The 14,061-nt window shown below is 42.1% G+C and overlaps 1 protein-coding gene across 7 annotated transcripts in view; it reads right to left on the bottom strand.

Annotated features, from left to right (window-relative positions):
- PRKAG2 (protein kinase AMP-activated non-catalytic subunit gamma 2) overlaps nucleotides 1–14,061 on the bottom strand; it is a 223,743-nt gene that overhangs the window by 157,153 nt on the left and 52,529 nt on the right. The window contains exon 1 of one of the 7 annotated variants that reach the window (XM_065666840.1): nucleotides 12,433–12,493. The exons of the other annotated variants lie outside the window; for them this stretch is intronic. Coding sequence (XP_065522912.1) covers nucleotides 12,433–12,471 — 39 coding nt within the window. The 5' untranslated portion in view covers nucleotides 12,472–12,493. Of the gene's footprint in view, nucleotides 1–12,432; nucleotides 12,494–14,061 lie in introns of those variants that run through there. 7 annotated transcript variants of the gene reach the window in all.

Raw genomic sequence — 14,061 nt, 5'->3', positions numbered from 1 at the left:
AAATGTCAGGAATACCTCCCCAACGCAGAACCTCCCGGATGCGAGGCATCACCCTTTCCGTATAATGATTCAGTGCTGCTCTACTACCACATCTGCATCCCATTTAAAGGAGCTCAAAACATAAATAAATACCAATTTCACATAAACCTAATTTGAGATTAAATAGAGCTTAATTAAAAATTAGCACTGGCCGGGTAGTCTGCAGGGCTTGCTCGCCTTCAGAATTCAGAGCAGCCACAGGTCTAATCACATCACATTGTGTAACCGTACTAAATCCAAAATATGTTCAAAAATGTGTATAACTCAGACATAATCCTTACAAGTGTTTGAAAAATATTCCGGTTACATAAGGAACAACAAAAATAAGGAACAAAATATTGAATTACTGGAACTGAAGCACATGGGAGCAATTCATGCCAAGTTGGAAAGAAAGAAAAAAAAAAGAAAAAAGAGGCAGCAGCCAGGCTTGGCCAAGCTGGCCCCAAATCATTCGGCCACAAACCAAAGTATTCATGAGAAATTAGCATGCTTCTGGCTCCATCTATGCACATTCAATGGGAACTATCTACAAAGGCCCAAACTACAAAGCACCAACCCAACTATACAATGTCACCCCCACCACCATGCTTTGACATCTGTGCTTCCCATCAGCTTCATTTGCAAATAAAAACATAAGGAAGCATCTCAAAACCAAAAGAAGAGGAAATCTGTTTGGTTTAGATTTTCACTGTTCTCAAGGTTTGACAAAGGCTTGCACCAGGCACCACAGGACCTTCAAGAAAAGCTTCTGTGTCAATTTGCTTATTCTTAATTATAAACAAATTATAATTAGTTGAGCAACCATAATTAGTGAAGATCAAAATGACTTACATAGTCCACATAAAAACTGTTCAGCCATAAATGGCATTTATAAACACTGTTGATACATGGATTATCATTACTGTTATTATTATTATTCCTACTTTATATGTTACTGCAGGACATAAGTAAAGAACCTCTGTGAAGAAGTTTAAAAGCCTAATGGAAAGTTACACAAAAACATATCCCCTCATGTTTACTTTAATTTAGCCAAAGAATTTACCAACATTTTCCTCTACCCATCTTCAGTAGTGCAGAAACTGGAATCTGATGTGTGCTAACTTATTTTCCATGGAATAAATAAAGGAAATAACCTCTTTTGAGCTCCACATATTAGCAACCTGATATTACTGCTGCTTGTAACCCACAGGGAGAAAACATGCTGGAGACTGGATGGAAGGAACTGGTTTTAAGGGAACACACACCTAGTAATCAGGGTTGAAAAAGCTGTTCAGAGAATCTGAAACAGGAATGAAACTGTAACCTCCTTTTGGGGGGGCAGAAACCTTCAAAACCAGGAGGAGGAAGATAGACAGATAAAACTATTTTTTCTAGGAGCTAAATTTCACTTCCCCGTTACAATTCCAAGCTTAAAAACATCTATGTATTAAGTTCTAAAGTCTAAAATTATCACAGAACCCAGCTGATGACTCTATTCTAGTTCTTAACTCCCCAATATCATGAAGGTATGCTAACTTCATCTGTCTTTACAAGCAGAACAGATCTCTACGTGTAAGCAGAAATAACTGAAGCCAGACCTTTCTGGGCAGCACAACACCTTTTTTTTTGTTAATGCAGGGCTGGAGAACTTTTCAAACAGGATACTAATTGCACTCTTAGTCCTGTGATAAAGGCTGTAAGTGTAGCTGCTACCTAACGATTTCATCTTTCATGTCTTCATAGGATTCCATCTACAGAAGGTAAAAATTACGTGTATCAAATGCCAGGCTGCAAACACTGCTCTCTCAATTCCAACCTGTTGGTTAAGCAAGGAAATACGAGATGCTCATTTTCTCTTTGCATGTATCTCTACAGAATACAGACTAGATATCTATTTCTTTGTGTTCCCTCTTCATCCGTGTGATGGAAGAATTGATGGTAAAGTAGCTCTTTAAAAAAAATAAAATAAAACCTGCTCCAAAAGAGTTGCAAAACACCACAGTACTCTTGACAGGCCAATGGTGCAGCTCTAGCCCTTGTCACATATCTGACTGCTCTGATCTTATGCCAACAGATACACATTGAAGGCTCGCTCTTCTATTAACCTGGGATTGAAACTATTCCTAGACAGCTTTCTTGTTTTCCAGCTCTGCCTTACTACACTTGGAATAAGTGCCCTGTGAAATCACATGGTTCTGGAGAGACATGTAAAAAATTTCTGCCAAAAGCATATAGTGATGTCTTTGTATGCGGAAGAGTCCTTCTCATTTGAGACCGCAGAGCCCTGGCTAAAGAAAAAATGACATCACTCCCTATATCCATCAGCCCTGCATTATACCCTGGGATAGACAACTTCTGTAGAGACCACAGTCTGCGATCATCCCCATAAAGGAACAAAGGCCACCAGAGACTTCAGCTCTGGTGCTGCTAGCCTAGAGTTAAGAGTATGAGAAGTCCATTTTGCAAAGTTCTGTTAGCTTTCCTGCCATGCTCCTGTTCCTCTGTCAGTCCTTTGCATTGCTCAGCACCATCTGACAGCCAGACATCACTCCTGCCATCCCCGATTAGGAAATATGACCTCTTGAACAGTTTAGGTTTACTTTACAGCCACAAAGCCACTTCAGATTTTTTATTTCAATTCACTTTTATTTACAAATGGTTGTCATGGCAGCTCCTGTTATATTCACTGGATATGGCCCCAGGGACATCAAATCTTCTTCCGAAGGACAGCAGAGCTGTGACACAGCAGAGCCCCAGCTCAGTGCTCCTGCTACCAGCCCGGCTCTTTCCCAGGAAGGGCTACCTCCCACAACACCTACTCAACAGGCAATTTTCCAGGACTTTTCTTATTGGTCGCACAGGAGGCTAACAAATCTAAAAAAGCAACTAAACTGACATTATTGTTTTTAACAGGCTTGTCTGCTGCTTTAGTTTTGGCAGGGTGTAAGTCAGGATTATTCTGTCTGCAAGTGCACTCACCTTCTCTATCACTTCTTTCCTTATTTCCTCTGGGGGGAAACAGATAATCAGGAAGGCTACAGAATATTTACACTAATGTCTCCTCCAAAGGTAAGACTAACTCTAAGGAGTCCGGGTGGCCCATACATCTAGAGGGTGGTTCTTCCTCATTTCAGCTCTTTGACTTCAAACAGCCCTTGCATATGAACACTTCTGATTATGTGAAAAGAAGGAAGAATAAATTTTTTGTTCTTTGACATCCTGGGAAAACAAAGAACCTTTTCTCAGAACTGTTTTGGAGAATAGGAAGGAAAACCACATTTTAGGATACAGAAAACAAATATATTGGCTGGCATAGCATAGCCAAATAGCAACAGGAGCAAGATCTGGTTAGCCAAGCCATTTTTCACCTTTTCCAGCCAGTTTCACTGTTTCTTTCCTTACTGGGAAGGATTCCTGCCAAAAAGGCTTGCCCAGACATGCTGGTCTGGACACCGCTGCAGTTGGAGACCTTGGTGTCGGAGGAGAGCTTCCAGCAATTCTATTGCGGAGGCTGCAAGCTTAAATACCAAACCACTGAAGCCTTGAATCCAGTAAACAACACAGAATAAACAGGATTCTTTTTTTATTATTGTTTTGTTTCAAGGCTACTTTGGCAGCCAGGCTGATAAAACTTCTCCGCAATGGCTGAAGCCAAGGAGCCAGCAAGGCACCCTGGGATATGCCATGACTGACAGGTCAGAGAGCAAATTCCAAGCTATTCTAGGGGGAAGTATAACCTTTTTATGGCCCTGCTCAACAGCGGACCAATATTTCAGGGCTGGGTATCAAAAGAATGTTTCACAAACACCTCCCTGCTACCATCCTTCACAACTGTCCCTTCAAATGCAAGGCATGGACATAAGCAACATGGTCATGTGAAATCTGTGCTCATAGTGGTGGGTCTATGCCCCATGAACATGGCCAACTCTTTGGCCATGTTTCAGGGGCGACTCAGGTCAGAATATCTTCACAGTAGCCCCATAGCCTCCCTCTGCTGGAAGGCTGGGTTCCTCAGCTATAAGCAACTTCAGAGTCCTAGTGTAGGCAGCATCACACAGTCCTAACTACTGATGGTATCACCTAGAAACATTATTTTTCTGCTTTACTGTGTTCTATATATGTGCTAGGATTGCACCAAATTTAAGGCTGTGAAACGCCTGCCAGACATTACAGTTTCTTCTCACAACACAACTCAAGCAGGAGGTGATGCTTTACTAAGACAGCTTTTCAATATGGGGAGACAGCTCTTTTAATACAATAAACAAAGAAAACAAGATACAAAGAAATCAAGCTGAGTGCTGACAACAGCCCTGGTCTCACAAAACATTGCTAAAAGCTGCACTCCTCAGCATCCCATCTTAACAGAGCTCTTGGGGTCTCCTCCTCTGCTGATGTTACTGAGCTGTGAGCCCTTCAACCATCCTACCAAGGACAAAAAAAGCCAGGATTTTTATTAACATTGGCTGTGAACGGTTTCTTTCATCTCAGTCTGCACAGCAGCAGATTTTTTTTTTATATCAACCTCGGATTCGTACATATTACAAGCCTATGTAAAACTCTGAATAGCAAATATACTACATATGCTAATAGCCTGTGAACAGAATCCAAAGTCTGAACTCTGTGGAACAGGGGACATAGCTTTGTAGCTCTGACTGAATAGAAAATTTTCTTTCTTTTTGAGAACAATCCTATCTAGGAGCCTTGGGGAATTTATATCAAACCACTCAATTATTGCACAAGGAAAGATTCAGCACTGATACACAAAGGAATTTCTGCCCTTTTGTTTATGTTGTTCAGATATACTAGTCAGAGTATAGTATAATAAGACTTGCTAACATTGCTTTATTCCTTCAGGAGTAGGTTGTTCACTGCTTTGCTTTTCTCCCTCCCCCATGCCATCTAGACTGCAGCATGCATTTTGGAGACAGATATGTAAGTCGTACTGTGAGACTGAGGATGCTGGTGACTAAGTCTCAGTATGACTCAATGGGAGTGGGCAGTAACAGATGTACAAAGCTGGGTTAGATTTATGCAAGCCAGCTTTGTACTTCACAAGGCTATTGCAATTTGTTTATTTGACTTTACTTTTAAGGCTGTTTGTACTAAAGAAGAACAATTGAATGGGTCTGGAGAGTTTGAGAGGGTAGAAATGAGATATTCAGGGACTTGATTTTGTCTGCAGCATGAAGATGCTAGAAGCAGCATGGTCCAGGAGTCACCCAGGTGGCTATGCAGGACCAGCTTGTGTGCACTTCAATGTCAAGATGGATACAGCATCACATTTGATATAACAGGTGGTGAATCACCCTAAACGATGTGCCTGGAAGAAATGGGAAATTTTCAGTCCCAAAGACGCATAATATAAAAGACTAGGGAGTAATGGCTGGCTGAAATCCAACCCAGATCTCAGCATGTGAAAATCCCCACCCACCTGGTGATTATTCAATGTCCTATATCAAAAAACAATATATGAAAAGTTTATATGAAGCTTTGCATAAGAAAACCAGCCTACGTGTAATTTACAGACGTTTCTTTCGGCTGTAACAAGGAAACAGGCAAAGTGCTAAAGAGCTACTGAAGCCTTTTCTCCCCTGTTCTCACCCATAGAGCACCTGGCCTGGATTGCCACCACTTGGTCAGAAAGAGCTGCTAAAACTAAGAATTTCAAGGGGATGGGCAGAGCCAGGAAATTAGGAAGTCCTTGATATTTCCCAGTAAATAATTGTCTTCCAAGCAGTTCTTCCCAAGTTATCATGATCATGGGATCCAGGCAGCCTCTTGCACACCATTCTTCATCTCTAACCCTTCTGACTGCTCCTGACAGGCATTTGTGTCCAGCAGTCTACAGAAAATTCGCCTTCTGAGGCTGTAGATAAGGTTCATCAACAAAAACTGCCAAGCTGTGGATTGTTTTTTTTGGTTTGTTCTCAATCTCAGACTTAAACCACTAGAACACATTCCTACACTGTTCATGGAAAATATAGAATTTTCTTTCAAGCGCCGTGCTCTCCTGCCAGGAAACACCATCATATCTTCTTGGTGATTCAGCCTTTGCAGAGGAGCTGTGCACAGATAGTTTTGGGTGGGATGCAATCAGTTCTGCCTGGAGCCCCATAATGCCTATATTGTCCCGAGAGCTCAGGGCTGTATGGGAATGCTGTGATGAAGGGTACTGCTCTCCACTTCATCAATGAGTCATGAACCATCACGAGGGCTCTCTGACAAAGCCTGAATACGATCCCCATGTACACGACAGCCTGGTTTGTCAGCTCCTTCACACCACAAACCACACAGCACGGTGACTGGCAGCATGTTTATTACAACGGCAGATGGACAACCTAGCAAACGTGTAAATAGCAAAATGCCATTAAAAAAAAAAAAAAGGAGAAAGTGAGAGAACAGCAGAGAAAGCAAGTCAGGGAGGAAAACAAAATTCTCAGTATTCCCCGTGACACCACGATCCACATACAAACTCAACGTTAAGTGCTATTCCTGCCTGCTCTGCTGAAGAAAACTTTTCTCTGGTGAGTCGTTTCCTCCAAGAAGCACCCAAAGTTAAGAAACACAAGGTGAAAGCAGAAGATAACATACCTCAGACCTGGAAAATGTGGTCAGATGAGTGATGAGGAAATTAAGAAACAATCAAAGACACGACTCTAGAGAAGGACTGCAGGAGACTGGAAATGCTACCTTCAGATGGCACATACTCCGTGCCAACAGAATTGCTTTCCAATACTTACATATTTGCCTTACATAAACAAGACACAGGATCCTAATGTATTTGCAGAGAAATGCACGCATTTGCTATAAAACATATCTTCAGCCACAGTGAAATAGCAGAACCCCAGGGAACAAAAGATGATTTTGCCATAATGTAACAAAAACACTTGAGTCGCTGCAGCATGGGGGCAATCTGAAGGGGATTCAAAGAAGGATCATCATGAGGCTTTCTAAATCATCTCTACACTTCAGCTACTTTAAAGTCACTGTGTTTCGCATTTTTGTGTTTTTCTCCACTCTCCATAGGCCAGATCTCTTTGAAAATCATTTCCTCAGGGAAGAGCAAAACAAAACAAAACAAAATCAGAACTGATTTTGACTCCATGGTCTCATGTGAGAAGGACTTGCAGGGTTCTCCTTTGTGTATGTATGACTACAAAAGGTGAAATTCACACCAGGCAGAACATCTCTGCTATAAATAGTTGAACTGCAACTATTTTTTTCCAGTTCAGTGCATTTAGGAAGAGAGCTGCCTATTGCCTCCTCTTTACATTCTTCTCAGTTAATAAGCGTGAATAATCTTAACAATTAGAAGAAAGCTCATAGCTGCAAAGCTGGGTAAGTGAGGGACCTCCTATGATCAAGTAGTACCTCAAAAAAAACCAAACAACCCCCCCAAAAAACACCAAAAAAAAAAAAAATAAAAACAAAAATAAAAGAAGCAAAGAGAAAATTGGTCAAGGAAAGGAAGAAGAGGATGGCTCTGTGCTTGGTGTGCCGGAAACCTGAATGGGAAGTCAAAGGGGACAACACACGTAGCCTATAACAAGAGAAAATTCCACTCTTGATGCTTTCCTGCTGCATTTTCCTACATCACTTGCAGCTTCAGAGAACAATTTCATGTCTACAAAGTTTAGAGTCACTCTGCCATAGCTTTTCCCAGTTTTAGCACCACAGGTAAAGGAAGCCAAGACACACAATGCGCTTTATTTCTTAGGCTAAACAATTCTTTTTTACTTTTCCCAAAAGAATGGATGTCCTCATTCTTCACCTTCCAAACTCCATATATGAAGGTATATTTTGCTGAAGCTGGCAACATAATAAATCCTCAAGGACAAAAGCAAGCTCTAATTCTCAGATAATCCAGAAAATGTCACAGTCATAGTACAGTACTCTGCCCTAAATTCATTTTGTATGTCCTTCAGGTCCCAAGGGTGGATTTGAGCCGAGAGATACCGAGATCTGGTATCGTTATTATTTTTTCCAGTTAGTGGTGCCATGCAATACTAATAAATTACATTACATAATTCAGCCTGTGGGAATCCAAATTGCTTTACAAACCACACATCCAGTCCAGAATAGCTTCACGGATGCACTTGAGTGATGAGACTTTCACTGGTTGCCCTGGTTGTCTGGTATACCTCTGGGAAGGCATCAAGCGTAAGGTACCTTCTCACCTAACTTCAACCATCCAAACCACTACTGATCTACCCCATACTTTTTGTCCAGCCTAGAGAGCAGGGAAAAGCCAGCATGTCCAATGGGCAATTTGCTCCCATTTCCCTGGTATAGAAACAGCTATACAACTTGCATAAACTGTGGTTGATTCGGCATAGGATTAATGAACACTGCCTCTTACCTCTCCCTCTTTGCTGCCTATAAAGTGGGAATAAAATCACATATTTTCCTTCTCTAATTTAGAAAGCAAGCTATCACAACAAGAGATTGCTACTTACTACTGGCATGTCTACCCGGCAGTCACAAGCGTGGTTTACACCAGCTCACTTTCACCCAGCTCCATACAGCACTGATAAAAGTGTAGCCATGACAACACATGGGTTAGCGTAGGCTGCAAAACCCCCATGGGAGGCTGAGTAAATACTCCAGCAATTTAGCTCACTCCTCGCTTCCACCGGCTGTCAGAACTCAGCCGAGCTAATTTAAGCCCAGCTTCAATCACGTCTTTACTTGCAGTCTAGACACATCATAGGCATACATACAATGGGCAGCGCAATGAGGTCCTAAGTTCTGTTGGCATTTCTAAGCGTTACTAAGATGGGCATTTTCTTTACACAGCTTTGGCTGCTGTGTATAAAGCAGGGTTAACTCTTTGACTGGGCAAGCATTAATTGAAGTGAAGAAGCCACTGTGTCCAATTGAAACAACTAGAATTTAAATTTTAAGAAAACAGGCCAGCAATAAAACCTCTTGTTTCTTAAGAAACATGTTTCTTAAGAGAATTGGCACAATCTAAGTGAAATGTCGAAAGGATAGCGTACCTTGCATTTCTACCTTGCACCGAGCGTGACCACTTGATATGGTCTTCTCACATCAAGCCCTGGACACTTGTTAAGGCTGTCTCAAGACATGTTCTTCAAAATGTACTGTAGTTCTGCTTGGAAAAAGGTGTTAAAAGCCACCAATGACCACCTCTGGAAGAAAATATTTACCCATCTGAACAATGAGCCAAATGGAAGAACACAACAAAGAGTTTACTCACTCTCGCTTGAAAGAGCTATCACTGAAAATAAGTTTTCACAGTGGGTCCAGTTGGGAAATAAGTGTTATATGGAAAGGGCAGGATGGAAATAACACACACTGAGGTTTTTATCTAATTACTGTACATACAGTGCTAAAATTTTAGGATAGGTATTTCCCAAAATAAATTGCAGGCCTCTTCTAAAGACTACGGCTTTCATCAGTATCTACTTGTTTATTGTTGTTTTTTTTTCTCCAGAATTTATTCCTAGTTTAGATTCAGTGCAGGATACAAAAAAAATAAACCCTTACAAATGAGCCATATTCACTTGTGGTTCCTTTAGAAAGACTTTTCTGATCCTAACCACCTTATTCTTTATATGTGCACTTGAGAATCATGATTACAATGGAACTCTCTAAACATGCCATGGCAAAAGACAAGCAAAAACACATTCGGGTAAATTCACTTGAAAACGTGCACTCGATCCCTACATACACACATTGTCAAAAGTCATTTCTGTTCTACACAATGGTTTTGAAACCCAGTAGACACTGATGAGCTGAAACAGGCAAATCTGCATTTGGTTTGGCTGGCAGTGTGTGCATCAAAATGTGTCAAGAAACATTTGATCTTGCTTGGAGAGTAAGTGAGACATTTCCAAGTTAGCAGGACACCCTGGACACAGTGACAGATGGGCAGAGTATGAGCCTGGCGTGGGAGAGGCCATTTTATAACTGGCTGTTGCTCCAAGCCATGTGGCAGACAGTCCAAACCCGTTTGTCACAAAAAAATAACACTCTCACTGGCATTACCAAACTAAGGTGCAGGGAGAACCTCCAACTGTGGCTCACTAGAGTATGGACACCTGCCCTGCCAAGGAGCACCACCAAAAACCTCCCACAGAACAAACCTGCACCCAAGCAGGAAGCGAAACTAGGCAAAAGACAACAAAGCCATTTTTTTTCTCAAAGTGAATTAAAACCACAAGCAGGAAACTTAGATTCAGAACAACATTTTGTAGTCTTGCTTTGCTTTTTATTTTTATTTTAATAGAAAAGCACTGACTTTTCCTTACTACCAAAACCAAGTTCATGCAAGTAATACGGCTCTAAAAAAATATTGGTTATTTTTTTCTCATCAAGAATGTCAATTTCTATCTATACATATTGAGTAGATGTACAACTGTTAGCATGTGTTTAAATCCAAGTTTAAGTAACACTTACTTTGAGCTCTATTAGGCATAGAAATCACACTTAGAGCTGCAACCAGTCACCAGAAATCTTTATATACCCACTAGAAAAGTGTCTTTTACATCAGAGCAAGAGGTTAAGTTTACCAAATACGTATGACTTCTAAAAGCAAAAATAGGTATAACTTCAAGCAGTGATGGTGAGAAACAGATTTCACTGGTGACTCTGTCCTCCCAGATGTAGACATGCTAGTGCTCATCTCACAGAACAATTTATACTTTTTTTTTTTTTTTACACATTTTTTACATTACACATATAGCTCTCATATAGGAGACTATATATGGCAAATATATACAGTCATATAACGTGTGTATATAGACATGATAACAAGCTCTTACAGCTCTGCCATTTCTTATATATTTTAAGATCATTAAATATCTCTTAGCTTCAGCTCAGCTTGTCACTCAACCTGCTCGGTGGCCAAACACACCAAAACAACACGGGGATTTTCTCCACCTGCTGGAAAACCGGTGGCTCTTTGCTACCTGAAGCAAACTCTGGCTAGAAGTGATTTCCACCACTTCCGCATTTGCCTTTAAAGGTTTGCACTGATATTGCTTTTATTCTCCTAATTTCCTTTTGCTGAGTGTCAGACATTGCAGTACAGATTGACAGGGTGGGTTTGGGGGGGGGGGGGTGTGTGTGTTTTATGCTTATTTCAAACTGTGGCATTTTTCAAAATAAATACGGTTTTGTTCCACTCCTAGTAATAAAAAAAAGGGACTAAGTTGAGTACTAGAGTTCTCTTTTGCTGGGTTTCCCATTGCCTCCCATTGGATTAAGGGTTGGCCCCCTGTCAGCAGGATCCATTTCACCCTCCTGCCCGTCATTCCCTCTTCTGACACATGCTCCTGGCCCCCAGACTCCAAATTTCACCAGGTTTCTCCCCCGCCACTCCCAATTTCAGGTTTCTCACACCACCCAAGGCTGCTTGAAGTCCATGCAGCCTCTGCTTTCCAGCCTCCCCCAGACTCCTGACTCTTCAGCCCACAGAGAAGATAGAGCTGAGGGTGAAATCTCTTCCCCAAAGGCAGATACCCCAATCTCTCCTGTGGCCTATAGCAGCAGCTAAACCACAGTGACCAACAAGCAAAACACACCAGATGCTGGCAGAATACTCTGCATCCTTTACTAGCACAAATTTCAGTTGCTATTCACCAAACCCCTCCCATCACCCCACTAATGAAGCACCTTTAAACCCTTCAGGCTTCAGGTCTGATCCCAGGAAAGGCTAATCCTTGTCTTTAAGGGGTATTTATTATCCCACAGGTCTATTAATTGCAGCACAAATTGCATGTACTCAACATTAATCCTGGTAACAGAAAGAAAAAAATGCAAGAGAAACATATGAACTCTGTAATACACCTCTTTATACTGACACATCTCATCAAATATCAAAATCAATAAGCAAAACTGGAGTTCCTGAAAACCTATGATTCGGGGTTTGCAATGACTGGCCGTGGCAATTAGTTGCCCAGCAGTTCAGGCTGCTCTGAGATGAGCAGTATGAGAAGCCAGGCATTGCAGGATTCAGACAGCAGATGGGTTTAGGCTGAAATTAAACAAACACCCCCCAGAAAATAATCTCTCTTTCCAAAACACTAAGGAAAAGTTATGCAAGGAAAAAATAAAAACCCCAAGCTACATTCTTTAACTAGATAAAAGAACATGTTGTTCAGCCTCGGAGTATCTATTGTAATTAAATGCTCTAAAAACAGGACAGCAGCCCGGTGCCAGCCATGCATACACAAAAGAGACAAAACACAATGAAAAAAAAAATATCTGAGAACCATGCATCTCTTACACCGCCTGAAGAATGCCTGCCTCTCAGCACAGTCCTGCAGTGCACTCGGGCATCCACCTAAATAAATGCAAAACCTACTCCCCTGCTAAGATCAATAAACTGAAAAATAAGAATTTAAATCCAAAGAAACCCACATATAATCGAGCCCCATTCTGACTTACAGCTCTGAAAAATCCTGCAGTCTGGCTGGAAATGTCCATTGAAGAACTGCATTCAAAGCTTTTCCCTAAAGGCAAGCGCATTTAAACATCTCAGGCTCTGCTACTGAACCCGATGCTGCAACAGATGGGGACCAGGGCTGGGTGTGTTCCTTCTTCCCATCACGGCGCTGTGAGAGCACGGCAGAAGCCGTAGGTATCGCAGGAGAAGGCAGGCGATGGTTTTCTCCCTCGCTGCAGGCTCCCTGCCAAAAATGCTTTAGACATTGCAAGATTCGATTACATGACTGCAGCAACCTGCCACATTAACTCTGACTGGGGCCAGCGACGCACACGGATGGTACAAGCAGGTAATTAAGCACCGTATTGGATGCATTAGCTAAATGTTTCGGGTACACCAGGGAAGTTGGAGAGTTCAAATAACCACAGATGTTTTTAATGTGATCAGAAGAAAAAAAGATCCTGTTTTCAATAGCAGCAGAAGTTTCAGATAACCAAGACTGCGTCTGCATCGCTATTGAATATATAGGGAAGGCAGCACAGAGCAGCAGATGCATTTCCAACTGCTGGAGTGTCTGCCGCACTGTAACAGCCCTGCTCCCCACTTAACCACAAGTCCACTTTGTGGCTGTACAAAAGTCACATTATTTCTCTGGGCTTAGTTTTCCCACCTGCAGCATGAACAGGGGAAGACTTAACTGACTTTGTAATTTGCTATAAAGACCTCACTGGAAAAACACAGTGTCTAAGAACAAAGTATAACATTACAATCAAAAATAAAGACAACAGCAGATTTTGAATGGGTACCACGAGAGCAAGTGCTAGCAGAGCAAAGCAGCCTCTACCAGTAGGAGCTGAGGGATGGGAGGAGCCCCATTTTCTTCTTAATCAAGTATTACTTCACAGAATCACAGAATCACAGAATCCCAAGGGTTGGAAGGGACCTAAAAAGATCATCTAGTCCAACCCCCCTGCAAGAGCAGGGTAACCTACAGTACATCACACAGGAACTTGTCCAGGCGGGCCTTGAATATCTCCAGTGTAGGAGACTCCACAACCCCCCTGGGCAACCTGTTCCAGTGCTCTGTCACTCTTACAGTAAAGAAGTTCTTCCTGATGTTAACGTGGAACTTCCTATGTTCCAGTTTACACCCATTGCCCCTTGTCCTATCACTGGATATCACTGAAAAAAGCCTAGCTCCATCATCCTGACACCTACCCTTCACATATTTGTAAACATTGATGAGGTCACCCCTCAGTCTCCTCTTTTGCAAGCTAAAGAGACCCAGCTCCCTCAGCCTCTCCTCATAAGGGAGATGTTCCACTCCCTTAATCATCTTTGTGGCTCTGCGCTGGACTCCTTCAAGCAATTCCCTGTCCTTCTTGAACAGAGGGGCCCAGAACTGGACGCAATATTCCAGATGCGGCCTCACCAAGGCTGAGTAGAGGGGGAGGAGAACCTCTCTTGACCTACTAACCACTCCCTTTCTAATGCACCCTAAGATGCCATTTGCCTTCTTGGCCACAAGAGCACATTGCTGGCTCATGGTCATCCTCCTATCCACCAGGACCCCCAGGTCCCTTTCCCGTTCACTACTTTCCAGCAGGTCACCCCCCAACCTGTACTGGTAC

This window comes from Lathamus discolor, chromosome 2 (genome assembly GCF_037157495.1).
Source record: "Lathamus discolor isolate bLatDis1 chromosome 2, bLatDis1.hap1, whole genome shotgun sequence".
NCBI classification, from domain to species: Eukaryota; Metazoa; Chordata; class Aves; order Psittaciformes; family Psittacidae; genus Lathamus; species Lathamus discolor.
Note: the sequence above shows the minus strand (reverse complement) of the source record. Positions and strands in the feature narration are given on the sequence as shown.